This window comes from Madurella fahalii (genome assembly GCF_045866475.1).
Source record: "Madurella fahalii IFM 68171 DNA, scaffold_1, whole genome shotgun sequence".
Taxonomy (NCBI): Eukaryota; Fungi; Ascomycota; class Sordariomycetes; order Sordariales; genus Madurella; species Madurella fahalii.
In genome coordinates this window covers 4,848,750-4,869,847 of record NW_027263971.1, presented here as the reverse complement: position 1 = coordinate 4,869,847, position 21,098 = coordinate 4,848,750, and the positions used below count along the sequence as shown (strand labels likewise).

The window sequence follows — 21,098 nt, the reverse complement described above, 5'->3', positions numbered from 1 at the left end:
TGTAGCGGCCTAACCATCGATACCATCCCGCAGAAAGCTCCAATACAGTCTTATGAAAATACGGAATCCGTGAGTCTGGCGGCATCGTTCACGATGGGTTCGACCGGCGAGGAGACATTCAAATCCATCCAGAAGACCCTCGAACCCTATATCCGGCCCCGAGAAGAGGTTGCGCGTATCAGGCAGATCCTGGCCCTGCACCTCGATTCTTGCCTCGAAGATGCGGCTGCCGTTGGCCCCTTGGCGCTTGTTGACACAGACAAAGCTGCCTGCAGCTCCTCCACCACAGCCCGGGGTCTTCAGAAGCAGTATCTTGAAGCGCTGAACGCCAACATCAAGGCCCGTAGCGAGTTCGCTTCATGTTGTCATGAACAGAGAGGCACCACTATCGAAGCATCCACTATCACCGACGACCATGGGCAGGGCCGTGTGCAAGATCACCTGACCGCTATCCGCCTTCGGAAGAAGTACGAGAGGTTGCAAGCTGTCGAGAAAGGCCTCAACTTGCTTGAGCAAAAGCCGGCCGCGCTGCCCGGTTTCCTAGACCCCGGAGAGATATTTAGGGATTCTCGACCCCTTCCGGACGTACCAAAGGATTTGGTTACCGCCCTTGCACTCGACAAGACAAACCCCGGCCCTCACCTGAAGGACACGATCGATCAGTTGGAAAAGCAGGTTCTCCAGACGAAACTGCTGCTTCGGCGTGAGGAGGAGCTCCTGGAAAATGTCAAGTCTCGGTCCACCGCCAGGCCTGAGAGCATCAGTGGACGCGCCAAGCTCGAGGCTTTGAATAAGACAAGAACTGAGCTCATCAACTGGATAGAGACAGAGCTCAGCAAAGCTTCAGGAGATGACGCCGACACCGAAGGACAAGGGTCACAGCAGAAACCTCGTGCTCCGGCTGGTTCAATCCACCTGGATGAGCAACTGGCCAGTATTAAAGAGAAGTACACGCAGTATCTCGAGGCGCGGCAGGCCCTTCTTCAACTCGTGAGCCAGCACACGAAGCCAGACATTAAACCTCCGGCCAAAGGCAAGCAACCATCTGCTGCACCTCCGGCACCCAAACCCAGGCCCATCACGCACCTTCTCGCTCCCTACCTTGAGCAGCTGCTCTCAATCGCCAAGGAGCAAAAGGGGCTTATTGCCCAGAAATCCCACCTCAGTACGGCCATTACCAACCAGCAAAAGGAAAATGGTCAGATTATAGACCACTTGGCCGAGGAGAGTCAGCTAATTCCGGCCCATCCAATGCCGGGGGCGTCGCGGCGTGATTCAACATTCGCTGACGGCCTCGCGGCCGCCGAAAGCGCCGACCCTCCTAGCCGGGTCAAGCCCTGGGTGTTTGCTGCAGACTCCGCAAAGATCTCTACGCTGGAGGCCGTAGCCGAGAAGATTGAGGAAGGACAGATTGCGCTCGAGGGCACGATGCACGCGCTCGCCGAGGTTGACCAATTGCTGGGACAGCGTCCGAGCAGCCAGAGAGACGACGACGACGGACGAGGCAACGCTGAGGAGGACCTCTGGCTGGCTGAGAGCCGGCCCTCGGGGAACGCAGGCGGTGCGAGGAAGCACACCAGTCGAAAGGCAGAGAAAGCAGACCAACCAAAGTCTGTGTGGGATATGCTGGATGGAAACCTTGGGCTCCTCCGAGCTGACAAAGATCCTCCTTAAGAGTCTATCGACAATGTACAGCGTACCAAACACATTCCTTTACCCGCCCCAGAACGCCGACGGATATTATGACGCTGTTTTCGTGAACCATGGCATGCTCGCCTCGACTTCCCCCAGTTTCCGATTCCCTATGCTCCCTCGATAATGCCCTATTTACCTCCCTACCATGACTCCAGAGATGCGAAGCGCAAGATCTAGTATTGAGAGATGTTCGTCGGCTCCGTCCACCAGCCTCTTGTCGATCTCAGAAAAGACCATGACGATCTTGTTCTTTTGCAGGTCTGGGATCGTCTCATCATAGACGACAGCCTGGTGAAGCTGTGTCATAGTCTGTCCTGCGCTCCATCCGTCGGCCACCATGTCCTCGACCACCTTGGCAATGGCCTGGTACGTCTCACCAGCCGCGCGCGGCCGCATCGCTTTTACGAGCTTCTGGATCGTATCATCAGGGATGACGCCCGCAATATCCTCGATGATCTTGACTGTGACCAGCTTATCGTCCTCGTCCATCTTGTCATCACCATCGCCGTCAGATGCCGAGGCGCCAGCGCCAACCAGTCTCGCAGCACTCTGCAGGAAGGTGATGGCCTTTCTCAGATCGCCTTCGCTGCACCGGATCAGTGCATCCACAGCGCCATCCCCAAGTCCCACGCCTTCCAAGCCCGCGATCTCCTCTAGCCGCCTCCGAGCATTCCCCTGATCGAGACTCTTGAAGCGGAACTTGCTGCAGCGGCTGGCCAGCGGGTCGATGATACGGGTGACGTAGTTACAGATGAGGCAGAATCGCGTGATCTTGCTATACGTCTCCATGGTGCGGCGCAGAGCGCTCTGTGCGTCCTGCGTCATGCTGTCGGCCTCGTCGAGGATAATGATCTTAAAAGGCGGACAGGGGTACCGAGCCTTGTACCCCGGGGGCGGGTTTGTGAGCTGCATCCGGGCGAAATCTTTGACTTTTTCGCGCACAATCGAGATGCCGCGCTCATCTGAGGCGTTGAGCTCCAGCACGCGAGACTTCATGAGTTCTGGGCCATATAACTCTTTGGCTAATGCCAAGATCGTCGATGTCTTGCCTGTCCCAGGCGGCCCGTAGAAGAGCATATGTGGGAGCTGCACAATTCGAATAGGTTAGTCCATGAGAAATGGGCGGAGGTGCCTGGACAACCGAGTTGCACCCACATTAGAGGCTTGAAGCGTTCGCTGAAGAACTGTGATGGTATGATCTTGCGCAGTGACATCGTTGAGTGTCTTGGGTCGACTAATTGAGACCTGTTAGCTTTTGTCCCGCGCATATGAATATCATAGCGACATGCTATTTCTCTACCCATGGTTGCACTCTGGTGTTCTCGTTTGGCTGCTTCTCGGCATTGCTCGCCACCGCCCCGTTTGCGGCAGCGGCCTTGCGCGCCTTGAGGTCAAAAAAGTTTGTCATTGCAATCAGGCAGAACAATCGATGAACACCTTTTTGAGGTACTGCAGGATACGGGGAGGGCGAACAGGACTGGCTAAGGTAATTTTGTTGCAGGCGTCCCGAGGTTGACTGGGAGTCAACATCGGCTCTCAATTGCCCAAGTCCAAGCACTTTACGCGTCGAGCTAGGAAACCGCGCCGGGACCGCGTCGTCCAGCCCCACTTTGCTGAAAGCAGGGGTTCTCCAAATCGAGCCTTGGGAACCCCCACCAGCACCATGGGTACCTAACCCAAGTCCAACTTCAGCCTCGCCAGCTCATCTTACACGGCCAACGGTGCGGTCAAGGTCACCTCGGCCCATCCAGGCAGCCTGCTGTTTAAGTCAACACGAAATAGGTGACCAGAGCAAAGCACTGCACTGTGATGACAGCTGCAATTCCCTTCGGCCAGAGTAGGTTGGGCTTCAGCGTTGGTCCGTGAAATTCTTTTGTTGCGGCTGGAGGCGGGGCACGCCTGCGGTCAGGTAGTGTAGCCAGAGCACCAGCTGCTCCATCCCCTGGCAAACAAAGCTCCGGCATTGCGGGCTTTCATCTGCATTTCCTTTTTGCCTGCTTGAAGTGTTCTCTGTCCAAACCATCACCTGCAACAGGGACCAATCGCAAGGCTGCTGAGAGCGCTGGTTGCCTTCATTGGGCACTGAACGCAACAACAGGGCACGGAAAACTCAAGCCCTGAAAAAGTGAAGTGCTAAATAACTACCTGACCTGAGCTGACCTGACCATCAGGCATCAGGGCAGGCTGCCATGGGGCCAAAGACTTAGGAAACTGATGTCAGGGAGGTGGGATTGTCCGCTGATGTGTTGGTGCGCAAACCAGGAGCCAGTCAGTCACACAGGTTGCCCCGCATTCGAGCTGGGGCGGCAGCCTGAAGTTGCACTCCCTACCGCCTATGAGAAGGCCGTAAATACACGGTCCCGCCTCCAACATCTCCGCCGGACAACCTTTCCATTAGTTGCCCTGCCCGAACCGCCACTACCATCAAATATCAACTCTCTGCACCCCAGCCAACCGGTCGTCCTCTTACCACTTATGACGCTGCACCGCTTGATTTAAAACATCCCTCGGTGACCAACAGCCATGGCGGATCAGTCGGTATTTCGGATCACCAAGGTGGGTCATCGCCCCGTTTGTCGCTGCCATCGCGGGGTTGAAGAGCTAACCATGGGCGGCGACGCCGTTCCCGCCGATAGGAGCTGAGCGAGCTTCAAAAAAACTCGGATCTCTGTAAGCCTTCGCCGACTCCACGCAAGGAGTGGATATCCGGTGCGCGGGGCTGACACTACTTTCTAGCTCTCGCCGTCGCTTGCCGCGATGTCGACGTGCGGAACGTCAAGGCACTGATTATCGGACCCCACGAGACTCCCTACGAGTTCGGATTCTTCGAGGTATTACTGCCAGAGACTGGGCAAGAAAAGGATTCAGCCCCCCGCTAACACGTCGGCAGTTTTCGTTCAAGTTCAACAAAGGCACGTTGGCCCCCCGTCGCAGAGTTGCACTCCGGTCCCTAGCGGTTCAAATGCTGACTGCGCCCAGACTATCCGCGCAAGTCACCTCAAGTCACCGCGACCACAACAAACGGGGGCAGGTGCAGGTTCAACCCAAATATCTATGCCAATGGCCGAGTGTGCTTGTGGGTCAAATTCCGTTTGCCGCAATATGTAGCGCACACTGACAGAGCCCTAGATCAATCCTCGGGTAACCAGCCACCATGTTCCGCGAAGAGCATACATACAAGTGGTGGGAGTCATAGGGCTAATGTGGCTTAGGACGTGGCGTGGAGAGCGGGGAGAGGAATGGTCTGCGGCTCAGGGGCTGGAATCCATTTTGCTGTCCATCCAGAGCCTGATGTCTGCGAACCCGTACGAGAACGAGCCCGGATTTGAGGACGCCAATGAAGCGTCAGACAAGAAGAACCAGAAGGATTACGTGCAGAAGGTGATATATGCTGCGGATTCCGGACGAAGCATCGTGCTGACTGACGCACAGATCCGTCACGAGACGCTCAGAATCTCGGTCATTCAGCGGATGGAAGAGTATCTCGGGATTGGGCCCGATGGCTTAGTTGTGGCACCGTCCACGACGAAGGAGGACTACGAACTTGATATGGACGTCATTGACGACGATTCAAGCGTCCCATTTGAGCCGTTCAAGGATCTGTGCAAGCGCCGATTCCTGTGGTACTACGATTCATACCTAGCTGCGGTCCAGAAGGGCAAGGAAGAGGTCAAGGACGGCCAGGCTTTCGTGCGGATGCCCTTCGAAGGGTCCAGCAATACGATGGAGGGGAAATTCCACTACACCGAACTCGAGCGTCGACTGCGCAACATTAAGAAGGCTCTTGACGATGAGGCCGAGGCATGGGCCGCCGAGGGACTTGTGGCAAAGGCCAAGGAGACGACCGTGGCGGTTAACCTTCAGCGGCAGTTTGAGCAAGTGGTGGAATCCTTCAAGCGTTCCGACACGCCGCACAATCTCGAGTTGGCGGACGGTAATCCGTTTGTCTGGGTCTTGACCTACTTTGGGAAACCAATGACCAACCTCGACGGAGGTTTGTTCAGAGCTAAGCTGCGTTTCAGTCCCCGTTTTCCCGAAGAGCAGCCTCGGATTAAATTCGATACTCGCCTATTCCACCACCGGATCTCAGCCGACGGCACGCCTTGCTACTTCGTACCGATGAACCGCCGGGAGGATGCCAAATCTCACATCGAGGCCGTCATCGAAGCGCTCGAGGAAGAGAACCCGCCCTATGACCCGCGGACCCTGGTATATCCAGAAGCCTTCAAGTTGTACTGGGGCTCACCAGAGGACCGACGCATGTACAACAGGCGCCTGCGCCGGTCAGTCCAGCAGTCGATGGAGTAGGTGATCAACAAAAGAGGCCCATCTCCAACCTCACAGAAGCTAACAAAGCGGCCAGGGACTTCTAAGCCTGCTCAGGACGTTCTCTTGCGGCTTTCCTATTCTCGAATCCTCGTGCATGGCATTGGCTTGCTGGGTCCCTGGGCGTTCGGACACAGGTGCGTTGGTTGGGCAAAGGCAGGACAGATAGGGCGGGAGTTTAAGCGTGACGGTCTGGTTTTCTTTTTCCCTACAGAGTGTGACGATACCGGAGTCTCCAGTTGTTGCGGGGTGCACGCATTCTTTTGCTCGTCTCAGCGCTTCGATAGCTTAGAAGCTCATCGGTAAATCTCAGTTTCGTTAGGACGCGAAGCGTTTAGAATCTGCAAGTAGTATCACGCGACACACTTAAGATTTCGTTGATAGTCCTGTGATAATTCTACACTTCCAGGGATCCCTCTAAAGACACAAACATGATATCAGCCCACCGTCCCAACTACACAAAGTCCCACAAGTCCTAAGTCCTAAGTAGGTTGACCGGGGATATTGAATCCCTCAAACCCCAAACGCCTGGCTATGCATAACATACTGTACCTCATCACTCGTCGTACACTTCATTAAAAAAGGAAAAAAAAAAAAAAAAAAAAAAAAAACTCCTCCAAACTCTTTCCTACAGTTACAATCAGCGCTTCCCGCCCTTGCCCTTCTTCTCCAGCTTGTCCCTCCCCGGCGTATACGGCGCCGCGATCCCGACCAGCCGCCGCGGCTGCTGCTCGCCCGCGGCGGCGGCGGCTTGGTCGCTTCCGGCCTTGAACTCGTAGGTGCCCCCGGGGCCCAGCGCGACCGGCGCGCCCGGCGTCGGCGCCGCTATCTGCTCGGCGTGCAGCTTCTCCAGGGACTCGCCCACGACGCCGTACTGCGCCCAGTTGATGGGCGGGCAGCGCACCACGTTCTGCGGTTTGGGCAGTTTGCGCCAGGCTGGGGAGGCTGCTGCTGTTGCTGTTGCCGTTGTTGCTGCTGCTGGCGGCGCTGATGGGTTGGCTGTTCCCGCTTCTCCGCTGAGAGCAGGGTTGTTGTTGTCATTGTTGGTGGTGGTGTTACTGTTGCTGCTGTTGCTGTTGCTGTTGTTCATTGCGTGTTTCTGTTTGCCTTTGCGTTTCTTCGCTGGGGCTCCGGCGCCGTCCGTCATGGGGGTATCGTCGTCTGCGCTGCCTTTGGTTTTGGGCCCCGTCCCGGACGAGGATGTCGGTTCTTGCCCGTCGTGCTCTTCCCTCTCCCTTTCATCATCGCCGCGGTCCTCGTCGTCACTGTCGTCTGTCCCCAGAAACAGCGGATCGCCCTCCGTCCCTACCCTCCCGGCGGCTAGGTCGGCGATAAAGGCGCTCGGGTCGGCGAGCGCTGCTGCCTTGGCGCGGCTCAGGGTCTGGATATCAGCCGTCGCACGCGCCCTCTGCAACTGCAGGATCGAAATGGCGCTCTTGAGGGCTATCACGTCTGGGTTCTCATCAAAGTCGATGGGCTGCGCCGGCGGGGGTGCGATCGCCACCTGGTCGGGCTGCGTGTGGGTGAAGGCGGGTCGGCCGAGCGCAAAGTCCGGTATGCTATCGTTATTGCTACCGCTGGTGCTGTTGTTGTGTGGCTGCTTAGTCGAGGCACGGCCGCCGGGACCGCCCGTTGTCGGCAGCTGTGACGGCCCTAGCGTCGGGGTGATCGGGCTGACCGGGGGCCGAGGCGGCGATGACGTTCCCCGGGAGTTCGTGTTCACGTTTGTGCTCGTTCGGCGCGCCGACGCAGCCGCCGCGCGGACGTCGGTCGTGATCGTGAGGCCCGGCATGATCGCAGCGGTATTTGTTGGCGGATATGTTGTTGCTGAGCTCACAGTGAGACCACGAGTTCCCTTGGACCACGAAAAAGCTAAGGGTTCGCAGGCAGAAATGGTACCTCTCGCGATCTTGCGTCGTGCAGATGCGGAGTTTAGCGGTGGGTCGATAGTAAGCTTGGTCACCCCCGCCACCGAAACTAACCCCACTGTTGATTGGGACGGTTGCCAAGGCCTTGGCAAAGCCGGGGTCCAACGGCGCCGTGCTGTGGATGCTGAACCCGATGCTCACTGATTAGTTTGGGAAGAAAAGCGAAGGGGAAACAAAAGAAAAAGAGCACACAGCTGAGGCGCCGGTTGACCAGCTGCTGGAGAGAGTGCCGCAGCTCTGGCCTATCAAGGGATTCCAACTCGAGCATCGCAAAGAGTCAACCACGGGAATAGTTCAACCTCGCGTACCCCGCTGCGCAGCGTGAAATGGGAATAACAGGGCCGGCCTCGAGTTTTAGCTTGTTAGTTTTACCGCAAGGCACGTTGTGTGTCTCTAGCGTTCATGCCTCCTATTGGTATTATCTGAGAGACTAGAAGCGTCAAGGATTTCGATTCCTCTGCATATCACAGCCTTCTCCCACCACCATCATCATCACCCTCACCAAGGCGAACGCAAGTGGGTTTAAATGGACAATGAAACCAATAGTATAATCATGGACTTGCCCTGCCGTGGTTAGGTCCCTTCATCTCCGGAGTCAAGTTCCGAGCCATCTTAGACCGGCGATGGCCGACGAGACGCCAAGGCAGCAGGGACCGAGCGGTAACAGAGCCTTGAGGATCAGGTGAGGTACAGTACAGAAGTGAGCAGGGGTACGGACGGAGCTGCTGCCCCTCGGATCGCACACCGACCCGCTCTCTGATGGCATGTTTGGTCGCAGTATGCAGAACCCGGCAACTTGTTATGTTGATTGAATGCCTTTGTTCTTGGTGTTTCGATCCTGTGATTCCAAGAAAAGCACTCGCCTGGGATGGTGGGCAACCCGAACTGATGACAACTGCTTGGCTCGGTCCCTTAGAACGATATCTCTGTGTGGATAGATGACGTCCAAAACCTATGGACCTGCGAAGTTCCACAGAGACACAGCCAGTCTCTGAAGTGTGTAGGAGCCTCCAGATCCCCGTGAGATCTAGAAAACAACTGCTGCCTCACCCACACGAGATTCAGATTATTCAAGGGAACCTAGCAGACTCAAAAGAAATTGGGGGGCCATGTGCCCAGACTAGCGGGCGATCTGCCGCGGTGGCTCCGGCCCATCCAACCAATAGGCGGCCCCCATCAACTACGAACTGGATGAGCCATGACGTCTTCGATGGTGTTTGGGCGTTGTGTAAGGCCAGAGGACGCTTCAAGTTTCCATTGCTTAGAACAGGGGGAATAAGAGACGGAAAATCCCAGGCCAGGAATAATACCAAGCAGGGTCCTGTCAGAAAAAAAGAAATCAGTAAATCCTCCTCCCTTGTCTTACCTTCGTGTAGCGGGCAATATAACCATCGTCCTATAGGCCCGGATCTTGACGTCACTTGGCTATTCTAAAGACCCTTAACCGCCATGAAGAAGTTCTGGCCGCGGCGTGACGCCGATGCGGCCCGGCCCCGGGAGAACCCACCGCCGGGCCGGTCCTCTGAAGACCATCCGCCGGACGAGCACACACGGCTCCTGCCGAACCGTCTCGACAGCACTCCTTACCTTTCGCCAGACGACCCGGCCGTGTCTCCGTACAACCTATGGACCGTCCGTATCGTGCGCTATGCCACTGTGGCACTCACCATCATCACCTTTGTGTGGTGGGTGCTGATGATTGTCTCCGTCTTCATCACCCCCCCCGGTCTGCATGTTCGCGGCTCTCCCTTTTTTTCATTCAGCTACGCGTCCATCGCGCTCTTCACCCTAATCGTGTCGTTGCTGTTTTTCTCCGTCCCCAGCCAACTGGCGAGGGCGCTGAGCATCGTTACTGCCGTGCTACTGCTTGTTGATGCGATCTTGATACTAGCCGTTCCGAAGTTACAGCACGAGGAGATATGGGTCGGGATTGCTAGTGTGATTTGGGCGTCACTGATGGCAATCTGGACCGTGGTCGTTGACCGCACTGTTCAGTGGGGCAAAGCTGAGGAAGAGGAGCGCCTGACTGGTCGGCCAGAGAGCAGACGTACCTTGACGGAGTGGGTAGAGGTCTTGCTATCCACCATCGCGCTGGCCGTCATGACATTGGTTGTGGTTTTGATGACATGCACGCTCACGCTGCGCGCTGTCGATTCAGACTTGGCGCCTCCAGGAGAGCGGTACTGGGTGGATGGGGGCAAATACCAGATCCATTTGTATTGCTACGGTAACAAGACCGACGCTGGCGGCAATAAAACCACGACGGTTCTCTTGGAAGGAGGCGAGGATCCGGTAGAGCGCGGCTTATGGCAGTTTGCCGAGAACGCCATCAAGAACGGCTCCATTAGCAGGTTCTGCTTTGCCGACCGGCCAGGCATGGCGTGGGTAAGTTACGCACCATTCCCGGCCTTTCTTTGCGGCTTGGGATGCTGACGCGCTCGAAACAGAGCGACACAGCACCGTCTCCCCTTTCGGCCAGCATTGCCTCCGATGTCCTGAGCGAGACACTCTCCCGAGCTGGAGAACAGGGACCGTAAGTTATGCGCGCGAATCCGACATATATCTAACCTTTTCCAAAATTGCTGACAAGGTATCGTTTGACAGCTGGGTACTCGCGAGCGCAGGTATCGGTTCCCTGTATTCGCGAGTCTTCAGCTCGCGTCACGGTGACGATGTGCGTGGGATCCTGATGATCGACCCACTCCACGAAGATCTACTCTCACGAGTAGGCAACCCTGGACGCGGCTTCCTGCTTTGGATTCGAGGCGTGGTGTCACCATGCGGCCTCGATCGTATCCTGGGAGCAATGATCAGGGGTAGGCGTGCCGCGGATCGGATCTGGGGCCGTTCGTCCTATCAGTCAGGGACGACCATCTACGCAAAACTTCAGGAGAGTTTGGTAGCGGACTCGCTCACAAAGAGGGATGTGGTGTCGAGCCGGGCTATCCAAGATAAAAACACTCCACTGGTGGTGATAAGTTCGGGGAAACATCTGCGCAGTGACAAGGACTGGGACGACAAGGTAAGCGAAACGTTCCAATTGCCCTCCCGAGAACAAAAACCGGCACTTGGCTGACACGACGGTGCGAAACAGCAACGAGATCTCACCCATCTCACAGCAAACTTGCAGGGCTGGGATATTGTGGACGATGCACCCCACCGGGTCTGGGATACCTTGAGCGGAAGAGAGGCCATCGAGAAGAGATTAAAGAAACTGGTTAGATCCTAGCGGCTTGATGCAACGCCCCAGGGAATATCATCGGTGGCGGGCTATTGGCGGTGTTGAGTTGGCGGAACAGAAGAATGCTGGTGGTTGGGGCCAAAGAGTGAGCTCCACTCGCTTGAGGTGCGAGCCATGATGACCGACTAGGATCGGGGTGGCAGCAGCTTCCGTGATGAGGATTGATTGACGGGCGGATTGTGGATTCGTGCAGTTCGGTGAGCGACGATAGGATTTGTGGGACGCGTAGTGGATTCTGGATGTTGAGTTTACAGCGCTCTGGTGATCTGGTCTCCGTCTGGCAGCACATCGAGGAGGTCGTCTATTAGTGCCCGAATGTGGAAGAGTTGGAGAACAAATATGCAATCAAGGTGTTTTCGGCTTGGACAAAAATTACCAAAGGCCTAGGATTGCTGGCGCCAATCGGCCTTGGGGTTCTGGTTTGTAGTGCTCTTTTTCGTCCATTGGCCCATTGGCCGGGCATAAACCTGGTAATTTCCCCATCCGTGCCGTGTTGACAGGGGAATCCAGCGGGCAGCGGAGCTCTGCGTGGTGGTGTTTTCCAGGGTCGCTGCATGAGGTGGCTCACTGGCTGCTCCGTCCAAAGCAGGTCCCGTCACAGCAGGCCCGGCACGCATGCCCTCGAATCTGAGGTCTCCCTTGGGTTATTTCTGAAAAGCCGCAAGGTACTGCAACTGCAAAGGTATGGTACACGCCGTTGGTATTGTAATCCCAAACTTTCTCCGCTGCCTCTTTTTTTACCATTCCAATTTTGGCCCAGGGGCCCGCTGCCCACTGGACATTTTGACAAAGCTCGCCCACTAGAAACCTGGAAATTGGGCACTCCGCCGTGGCGGGGGCTTGTCGATCGCTGCTGTCTGACCCGACTTTGGAGTGGATCGCACAACCCGACCTCCTGAACACCTCCGACTCTTGTCATCTCCAGCCGACCTCAGCGCACCCGCACCCGGCATCTGCAACGGGCATCCGCACCCAACGGCCGTGCATCGAATTTCGGGTCGGTCTGCCGTCTTCTCTCGCACGCTAGGTAAAGGAAGGGAGGCTGCTACTGCTGCACCAGGCCAAGACTGGACTACGCCGATCGTCACCTCGACGCTTCCCCCTCAGCCTCGAGCGATTCAATCGTGCCTGTTGCGTCGTTCCACACAGCTCTCTGCCGAGAACGACCCAGCTATTGCGCCGGGGCGCTTCTTGCCTGTTCGCTCCCCAGCAGTATCGCGATTTCTTCCTCATTTTTTTATTTCCTCGGTCGCTGCTTGATGTTGAACTAGCTGCTTACCCCTCCCGCTGCCGCTGCCTCTCCCGCTCCGTAACTCCGCGACGCTCAGATCCCGCATTCATAGCATCTCGCGTTCCGAACTACGATAGCCGCTCTCGACACGAGGTTTCCATGGTGCAAGGCGAATGACCAGAAGCGGGCGGATTTGAGGACAAGTCTACCATGGCAGGATACGATTACGGTGGCGGCCCGGGCGGCGATTGGGCTTATGGTCATCCTTTAGCGCCTGGTGGTGGTGGTGGTGGTGGTGGTGGTGTTGTTGGTGGTGGTAGTGGTGGTGTTGTTGGTGGTGGTAGTGGTGGTAGTGATAGCCCGTATCGGATGGACCAGGAGCAAGCCAGCCGGGCGCCACCACCATCTTGGCACAACGGGGCCCATGGGAATCAGACCGGAAGACCGCCAGCATCTCCCGCGTTGAGCGCCGCCGACACGGATACCGAGTCAAGACGCAGCGGGGAGCGGAACCGGTCCCGGCCGCGGGGCTCGAGATCTGCCAGCGGCCAGGTGCGGACATGTAAAAAATGCGGAGAGCCGTTGACCGGGCAGTTCGTGCGCGCCCTGGACGGGACCTTCCACTTGGATTGTTTTAGGTGCCGCGTGAGTCTGCCGCCGCTTGACGCCTCCATCGAGCTTCCTCGCTGACTACCGCGTCATAGGACTGTGGCCAGATTGTGGCTTCCAAATTCTTCCCGGCAGACGACGAAAATGGCGCGGGCCAGTACCCCCTTTGTGAGACGGACTACTTCCGCCGACTCGGTCTGCTGTGCCATCAATGCGGCGGTGCGCTCCGGGGATCCTACATCACCGCACTCGACCGCAAATACCACGTCGATCATTTCACTTGTTCCCTATGCCCTACTGTGTTTGGCGCTCAGGACAGCTACTACGAGCATGACGGCCAGGTCTACTGCCACTACCACTACTCGACGCAGTTTGCCCAACGCTGCAACGGCTGCCAGGCCGCCATCCTCAAGCAGTTTGTCGAGATCTTCCGGAATGGCCAAAACCAGCACTGGCATCCCGAATGCTACATGATCCACAAATTCTGGAATGTCCGGCTTAACCCGCCACAGGGGACGGCCACCCCCATCCAAGACGACCCGGCCGGCCGCGAACTCGTCCGGGAGGAAGAGGAGCGCATGGAAGAGAAGGTCTATCGTATCTGGAGCGTGCTCTCGACCTTTGAGGAGTCCTCGGCCGCCTGCATATCAGACATGCTTTTGCATGTGAGCAACGGGGCCTACGTCGATGGCGTTATGGTCGCCAAGAGGTTCATTTTCCACGTTGACATCCTGTTCCGGTCAGCAGACAGGCTCGACGCTACCATGGCCCAACTAGATATGAAAGGTGGGCATTTGCTTCTGAGAGCCGGGGTACAACTCGGCGTAACGCACCCGCTAACTGTGCTCTATATGTAGGCCTCGCTTACGGACGAGAAGCCAAGCTTCTTTGTAAGAAGATTGTGGCCTTCTTCTCCCTCTTGTCCAAGACCCAGGACAGAGCCGCCCGGAAGCCCGGCGTCACCCAAGAGCTCTTGACCTTGGTAACGGGCCTCGCCCATTACCTCAAGCTTCTCATTCGAATCTGCCTGCAGGGCGCGCTCCGGATAGAGAAAGAGCGCAACACTGCCGATGGTCTCTACCGGTTCCTTGATGACATCGGCGATCTCGAAGCACTCAAGGTTGAAGATAATTCTACCACCACACTGCAGCTGACATCAGGAATGTCCAAGCTCTCGGCCCATGATTCGGATCAGTGCATACTTTGCCGGAAACCCATTGAAGACGAATGCGCAAAGCACGGCGAGAGCAGGTGGCATCTCGCATGCACCAATTGTTCACAATGCGGCAAGGAACTGGGACGGAGCCTCCAGGATGCGCGTCTAAACCCCTACGACTCTAAGATCCTCTGCAATACTTGCGATTCCCGCACCCCGGCGCATGCATCACCGTTCGAGCACGTCACTAAGCTGCAACAGTATGTCTTTCTGCTTCAGGTAGCCCTTGCCAGACTTCTGGAGATATTACGAGCCAGCGGTGCCATCCCGACTGCGTCGGATGATCCGAGTGGGAACGGTTACAATGCCGCCGACGGCCGACCCAAAGCATATGGGGGTGAACATCCACACCATCACCGAGAGTCGTCTTATGAGAGCGCTCTGAACGATGTCCGAAGGTTGAAGAGCACCCGGCTAGACAAACACTTGTCATCGAGCTTTAGGAAAGCTCGCACGTCGCGAATCCTAGATGGGCCCGAAAGCAGCAGCGCGCGACCTGGCTCCTCCGGTGGTGGCGGTGGTGAAGGGGGCATCAACAAAGGCTTCCAAATCGTCGAGGAGAGAGGGATCGATGAGGAGGACATGATGCTGCCCAATCAGGATGCGCTGACGCTGGATGATATTCCTCGGATTGTCGCCGCCGAGCAGGCGAGAGAGCAGCGGCCATACCCCCCCGTGCGGCAGGAACTCTTCCGGTCCCCGGCAACTGAGCCTAGGTCTGGCGGGGGAGGAAGCGGCGGGCACCAGCGCAGTCTTTCCGACGGCAAGGGAGCAGACGCGCGCGCTCCTGGCGACCCTTTGCCTCCGCGCGGCCGGCGATACTTTTCAGAGCTCTCGGCGCTAGAATATTTCATAGTCAGGCACCTTGCTGTCCTTACTATGCACCCCATGGTTGAATCCGAATTCTCGTTGGAGGAGTTGCTGGGTTTCATCGAGAGCAGGAAGCCGGCCACCTTCTGGAAGAACATCGGCAAGGCCTTTAAGAACGACGGCCGGAAAAATGTGAAGAAGAAAGGAGTCTTTGGAGTCCCATTGGAAGTCATTATTGAGAGAGACGGAGCTGAATCGACAGACGGCGTCGGGCCGGGCACTTTGAGGATTCCCGCGGTTGTCGACGACATTATCTCGTCAATGAAGCAGATGGACCTTTCCGTCGAAGGTGTCTTCCGCAAAAATGGCAACATCAAGAGGCTCGGCGAGTTAGTCGAGAGGCTCGACAAGGAAGAGGAAGTGGATTTCGGCACGACCCATGTTGTCCAAGCGGCTGCCCTCTTGAAGCGATACCTCCGGGAACTGCCCGATCCGTTGATGACGCACAAGCTCTATCGGCTGTGGCTGGCAGCTGCGAAGATTCAGGATGAGCAAAAAATGCGGCATTGTCTCCATTTGACATGCTGCTTGCTCCCGAAGCCGAACCGCGACTGCCTGGAGATTCTGTTTTGCTTCTTGAAGTGGGTTGGATCATTCCACCAGGTCGATGACGAGTCCGGGTCAAAGATGGACGTCAAGAACCTGGCCACCGTCATTGCGCCCAATGTTCTCTTCGACAAGAACGGAACTTCCAGCCTCGGCAGCGATCCGATGTATGCTATCGAGGCGGTGGAGGTGCTGATAGCAAACATCGAGGAGATGTGCTTGGTATGGCCGGGCCTCTCAGAGCCCCTACCGTGTTCATTGCGAGTGCTAACGCATGTCTAGGTCCCCGATGATCTTCTTCACGGCCTGAACGACCCGACGCTCGTTAACAGTAACGGGGAAATCACCACTAAGGAGATTTTAAAACGATACGCGGATCGCACTACCAACGGGTTAGGCGCACGGCAGCATGCCGACGTTGCGGAGATTGTAGGGCGGCACGAGATTCCTAGTCGACCTCCACCCAGGCGGATAGAAACCGACCCGGCGACATGGCAGCAAGAAAGCAGTGTCCGGCCAGTGCAAGAACCTTCGGTACCACCTTTTGTCGGGCCCCCGGCCCAAGGGACGCCACCGCCAAAACGTGGACCTTATGATGTCCCCCCGCAGCAGTCTCCGTACGTGCAGGTCGACAACACCGGGACGGGACCACCAGATAATAACAGCCGCAACCAACCCCAGCAACGGGAGTGGAGGAATTCCGGATGGGGAAGGCAAAACAGTGGATTGACCACTGGCACTGTCTAGGAGCCAAGCAGCCCGTGATATTTTTCTGTTCTCATCTTCCCGGTCATACGACTTGGCTGGCTCTTTTATGGGTTCCATCGCACGCGGAGACCACACCACCTACGCACAGGCGTCATTTTTTTTTTTTTTTCTTCCCTCCCTTCGGGTTTTAGGGCTGTAGACGGTATAATTTTTCGATGCAATGCAAGCATGGTTGCTCGGCGTTTGAGACATTCATGTTATTCCCTTTCAGCTACGGAATTTGATACTAAAACTTTCTTTTGTCACTTTTGCTCACATTCTTGGCCACGATTAGCAGACAGTTGCACCAAACAAAATCGATCCTCTCACTTGGCAGATTTATAAATTGCCACAAAGGGGGTGAAAGAAAAAGAAAACGAAAAGAAAAGAAGAAAAAAAAGGAGAGGAGGGGTGGTGGGACCTACAATCGAAGAGTTGGGGATGAGCAAGCAAGCGGTCTTTGGGATTGAAAGACTAGCAAGGGCGCGAGGCGGGAAAGCAAGAAGATCCTCTTTTATTACTTTCTCTTTCCAGGGTCAAAGTGTTGTCCATCTGTTTTGGAGTAAGGCAGTGCTTGATACATGTAGTTAGGTACTCAGATCCTATATACCTCGTGGGGTACAAGCCACAGGCGAATATAAATCTGGTGCAGTGCTTGGTGGTTTCTATGTTTGATTGGAGTTCATGATGGAGAGATATTGTTTGTTGGGATCTTATGCAAAATGATTACAAATATACTAGTTGAGAAGGTAAATTTAAACAAACAAATGTAAACTGAGGCGTCAACCCAAAGGAACACTCCCCGAAGGGAAGAAACCGTGTCCCTTGATGGTATGACCGTTCATAACTGAGATATTGGACTCATCTTCCTGATGTTTACATGATAAGCAAGCCCTCTCCTAACTCTGTCCTTCTTCCGTCCCTAACCTATTACTAACGCCCGGATCTTTCATTAGATATAAGATATGAAGCTGGAAACATACAGGTGCACGCTCGTCATCTGTATCAAACGACGCAGACCTTTCTGTTTCAACCCTTTCCGGAGTCTGCAACTGGATGCTGCTCACTCCTACTTATTGCTTCTTTGCTCTTGTTCCAGAGTCCACTTCACCGACCTTCTCACGCCCTCATCTAAGCTCACTAGCGGCTTATAGCCCAGCCGCTTCTTCGCCTTGGAGATATCGTAGTACCGCGTCATGCAGCTGTAGACGATCCGCTGGCGATTGAACGTCGGTGGCTTGCGGATAATCCAGAAAAACACTTCGCTCAAGTAACCTAGCACCATGCCGAGCTCCCTGGGGAGGACCCTGACGTGGTCGACGCCCAGAGGCGAGCCGGCAGCGGCCCAGACGGCGCGGCAGAAATCCCAGAAGTAGACCGGGCTATCGTTGGTGATGATGAACGCCTCACCGTCCACCCGCTCATGGTCCAGCGGTACTGTGCTCGATGCGGCGGTGACGAGAAGGGCGCGCGCAGCGAGGAGGTGGCCGTGGGCGACGTTTTCAACGTAAGTGAAGTCAAAGAGGTTGTTGTTGTTCCCGACCTGCACGCCTGTCCGACCTTGGCGATAGATGTTGATCATGTGGTATAGCACCATGGTGTCGCCCTCGCCCATGATCCCCGAGGGACGGATGGCGCATGTCAGTAGCTTGGGCGCTTCGGCCGCGCGGTTAGCAGCAAGGACGAGTTCTTCGGCCGCAGCCTGGGATGCCCTGTGTCAGCGGCGAGGCCAAAGCCTTGAGTTGGCTTGGGGATCTGTGGTTTCGTACCTTTGTCTCCGAGTAATACTCGCTCTGATCATTGCCGCGGACCACCGGCCACCGTTCGTCGGCGTTGATCAGATCGCTCCGATTGTCGCTCATGACGCTTGCCGAGCTCGTGTACACCAGGGCCTTGACGCCCGTCGTCTGGCACGCCTTGACCACGGCCGCCGTCCCGTCCACGTTGACCTTCTTGAACAGCGCGTGAGAGACGCTGTCGTTTGACTGGGCTGGGGGCGATGCGGTGTGGACAACTACGTCTGGCCGGACTTTCGCAAAGATGCTCTCGAGTTTTGCGGCGTCGGTGATGTCGGCTTCATAGTAGGCCACGCCGTCCGAGTCGGGTCTCCGATTGCGAGTGCAACGCAGGTCAATGACCGACACGGTACACGTGTAGTCGCGAAGCAACAGACGGACGACATGATGCCCCAGGAAGCCGCAGCCGCCAATTACCATAACAGAGCCTAAATCTGGCTTCTTTTCTGATGCCATTGTCGCCGTTGGGCTCTTGAAGCTTCGGGGGGAGGGAGGGGCTCGAATTGGGCTATGGCCGGAGGCTCAATGGACAGTATCGGCAGACCGTGAACGTGTCAAAGAAAGATGAATCTTCCAGGCTCGCATCTTGGCGTCCCCCCTGGAGTGAAGGCGCTACGAAGTACTGGATGTACCTTTTAGGCGGTCTCCAAGGCCAAAAAGGCCCGTGCTTAGCGCTATATCTTCAGCTTGTGATTGCTGGGCTGGAGCAGCTGAGCAAAGCTGATGCTGGACCCCGCGCTCTACGCGCTCCACGCGCCTCACGTTCGCGGCAAGTCACGTTAACAGGTTCACTTGAACTGTTCTCTAGGGGGGTTGACCAGGCAGCATTTGTCTGCTTTGTTGCCAGCTTCCTGCTACAACTTCATTTCTCCTTTGATTCTTCTACGTATATTTTGCCGTTCTTTGCTCATTCTCCCTTAGTTTGCCATTCTTCATTATTTTGACACAACATCTATAACACTCATCACTACCTTATATCTCCCCACTCTTCAGATCTGCAGGTTTCTGTTCATGGCTACCGGCCGGGACTCAAGCTAGTCTCACAGCATGGACGCAAAGAGCAGACCAGAGACGGAGATTCTGGTCCACATCACAGCGCCGGCGAGGGCTGCCGATGATGTCAAGTACCGAGCACTGGCCGCTGCTTACTTCGATTTTGAGCCAACATCCCGGACATCGGTGACGCCCTGGTTGGGTGTACGAAGAGGTGAAGGAAAGGAGACCGACCATGAGGCAGAGGAAAGCGCAAGGGAACCACCGTGCGGAGACGATGTGCCTGCTCCGGCCAGAGATCCGGGCGTCATCGAGTCCCCAATGCTCTCCTTTCGGAGTGCCATAAACAATCTGGAGTCCCCTCGCTTACGCCGGCCGGAGGAAGCTGCGCTGCCTGAGTCGCAGCTGTCATGGCGGCCTCCTCCCAGTGTTGTTCAGGACTCCATGCCAGACAACGACTTGGCATTCCCACAGTATTGCACGCCGACGAGGATCCTCTCACACTACACATCTATGCTCGACAGCTCCCAGTCGGACCTCTCGCCGGTCGCCCAACGGCTGGTTCGCCAACAAAGAACTCACAGCAGTCAGCCGGGAGGCACGCCACTAGCGTTAGGATCACCATCCAGGGCAAGGAGCACAGGGTGTTTTGGATGGAAGGAGGATACGCCAGACTCACCTGCGCCGCCACAAGATGGCATTGATCAGACAACACCAAGCCAGCGCCCGAAGAAAATCAGCAAGCCGTTCGACCCGGCGCCTACAAAGGACAGCGGTGCCACACTGATCCCTCTATCTCCCGCTGCGGGCAATAAACGCCCCTTGCCGGCAGCACACACGTATACAGACGTGGCTGATGAAACACGAATCATGTCTTCCTATCCAAACCCAGCACACCAACCGTCACCTCCAGACCGGGCCGAGTCGGAACCGCCCCTATCCAAACGGCAGCGGGCGACGCAGGACCCAGAACCGGGCAAACCCCTGGCCAGAAGCGCGAGCGACATTGGCCCTCCGCAAGCGGGGACAACCACACACCAGCCTTCCGTCTTAGTACCCGACTGCCTAGAGATTCTCTCGCCGCCGCCGGCCACGGCGCAGAGAGAACTACGCCCGGAGGACATGATCACTGACGTGCTGGCCCGCCTCGCGCGCGAGCTGAACCTGGACAGGCGGTTCAAGCCGCAGTCGCAAACCCGGGAGCTGCGGCCCTTTGAGAGGGGCTACTGGCTCGTCGACTGCTCGTCGTGGGAGCCGGCCCTGAAGCGGTCCGCCTGGGGCTTCCTCGCCGACTATCTGGGCAAGGGCGCCGCCGGCTGGGGCACGTCGTGCAAGCGGGACCGGGACTTCTCCTGGCTCCGCCTGTACTGCTGGGGCTGCGCCGTCGGGCACATGTACCTTGTGCTCTACCTCATGAGCAAGCGCAAGGTGCTTTACACGGGGGCGTCTTGGATTGGCGCCGAGGGCGGACCCGTCGTTGTCATGGGGGCGAAGCCTGCCGCGACTTGAGTTTTGCACGCGGGGATACGGTTTATTACTTTTCTTTTCTTGAACATCTGGCGGCGCAGTTCGGGCTATGTGTTTGATGCATTGGGTGGCGGCGGACTGGTCGTATATTGGTCGATACCCCCTTTCAGGAGCATGGCGTGGGGTTGGGTTCTTTGGGATAGTTTGCATGTGTGGGTATGCTAATGAATGGTTGCCAATATGTCTAATGAAGTCGGAGAAGATGGTTTGACAAGTTCAGGCCAGAATTACATTGAGCTCTAGACACATCTACACGGTATAGCTGAGCACAGGTCGACGGCTAGCATCGGGTAGTAGGTATTCAGCGAGCAAAGAAACCGGGTGGTTACCCAACCTTGGTAACAGCACAACCGAGCCCTCACCACACAAGTAC

The 21,098-nt window shown here is 56.4% G+C and overlaps 8 protein-coding genes across 8 annotated transcripts; 5 read left to right on the top strand and 3 right to left on the bottom strand.

Moving 5' to 3' along the window:
* Nucleotides 1–93: 93 nt before the first annotated feature.
* On the top strand, nt 94–1,674 carry MFIFM68171_01500 (Up-regulated during septation protein 1 domain-containing protein; the record flags this gene model as incomplete). The annotated part of the gene is made up of 1 exon (XM_071056922.1): nt 94–1,674. One exon carries the CDS (start codon nt 94–96, stop codon nt 1,672–1,674), a length of 1,581 nt encoding a protein of 526 aa, XP_070913023.1.
* Nucleotides 1,675–1,827: 153 nt separating this feature from the next.
* RFC2 (Subunit of heteropentameric Replication factor C (RF-C)) lies at nt 1,828–3,103 on the bottom strand (the record flags this gene model as incomplete). The annotated part of the gene is made up of 3 exons (XM_071056921.1): nt 1,828–2,781; nt 2,851–2,929; nt 2,985–3,103. 3 exons carry the CDS (start codon nt 3,101–3,103, stop codon nt 1,828–1,830), a joined length of 1,152 nt encoding a protein of 383 aa, XP_070913022.1.
* Nucleotides 3,104–4,218: 1,115 nt separating this feature from the next.
* On the top strand, nt 4,219–6,003 carry MFIFM68171_01498 (Ubiquitin-conjugating enzyme E2 Z; the record flags this gene model as incomplete). The annotated part of the gene is made up of 7 exons (XM_071056920.1): nt 4,219–4,251; nt 4,332–4,365; nt 4,432–4,526; nt 4,586–4,607; nt 4,675–4,771; nt 4,908–5,076; nt 5,128–6,003. 7 exons carry the CDS (start codon nt 4,219–4,221, stop codon nt 6,001–6,003), a joined length of 1,326 nt encoding a protein of 441 aa, XP_070913021.1.
* Nucleotides 6,004–6,661: 658 nt separating this feature from the next.
* On the bottom strand, nt 6,662–7,813 carry MFIFM68171_01497 (uncharacterized protein; the record flags this gene model as incomplete). The annotated part of the gene is made up of 2 exons (XM_071056919.1): nt 6,662–7,008; nt 7,081–7,813. 2 exons carry the CDS (start codon nt 7,811–7,813, stop codon nt 6,662–6,664), a joined length of 1,080 nt encoding a protein of 359 aa, XP_070913020.1.
* A 1,585-nt stretch (nt 7,814–9,398) lies between these two features.
* On the top strand, nt 9,399–11,178 carry MFIFM68171_01496 (Mitochondrial integral membrane protein; the record flags this gene model as incomplete). Its single annotated transcript, XM_071056918.1, has 4 exons — nt 9,399–10,334; nt 10,397–10,482; nt 10,554–10,971; nt 11,044–11,178. 4 exons carry the CDS (start codon nt 9,399–9,401, stop codon nt 11,176–11,178), a joined length of 1,575 nt encoding a protein of 524 aa, XP_070913019.1.
* Nucleotides 11,179–12,631: 1,453 nt separating this feature from the next.
* On the top strand, nt 12,632–16,409 carry rga1 (Rho-type GTPase activating protein Rga1; the record flags this gene model as incomplete). Its single annotated transcript, XM_071056917.1, has 4 exons — nt 12,632–13,066; nt 13,126–13,816; nt 13,888–15,884; nt 15,945–16,409. 4 exons carry the CDS (start codon nt 12,632–12,634, stop codon nt 16,407–16,409), a joined length of 3,588 nt encoding a protein of 1,195 aa, XP_070913018.1.
* Nucleotides 16,410–17,478: 1,069 nt separating this feature from the next.
* On the bottom strand, nt 17,479–18,661 carry ERG26 (erg26, C-3 sterol dehydrogenase; the record flags this gene model as incomplete). The annotated part of the gene is made up of 2 exons (XM_071056916.1): nt 17,479–18,111; nt 18,179–18,661. 2 exons carry the CDS (start codon nt 18,659–18,661, stop codon nt 17,479–17,481), a joined length of 1,116 nt encoding a protein of 371 aa, XP_070913017.1.
* A 591-nt stretch (nt 18,662–19,252) lies between these two features.
* MFIFM68171_01493 (uncharacterized protein) lies at nt 19,253–20,707 on the top strand (the record flags this gene model as incomplete). Its single annotated transcript, XM_071056915.1, has 1 exon — nt 19,253–20,707. The coding sequence occupies one exon, from the start codon at nt 19,253–19,255 to the stop codon at nt 20,705–20,707; it is 1,455 nt and encodes a 484-aa protein (XP_070913016.1).
* Nucleotides 20,708–21,098: the final 391 nt, after the last annotated feature.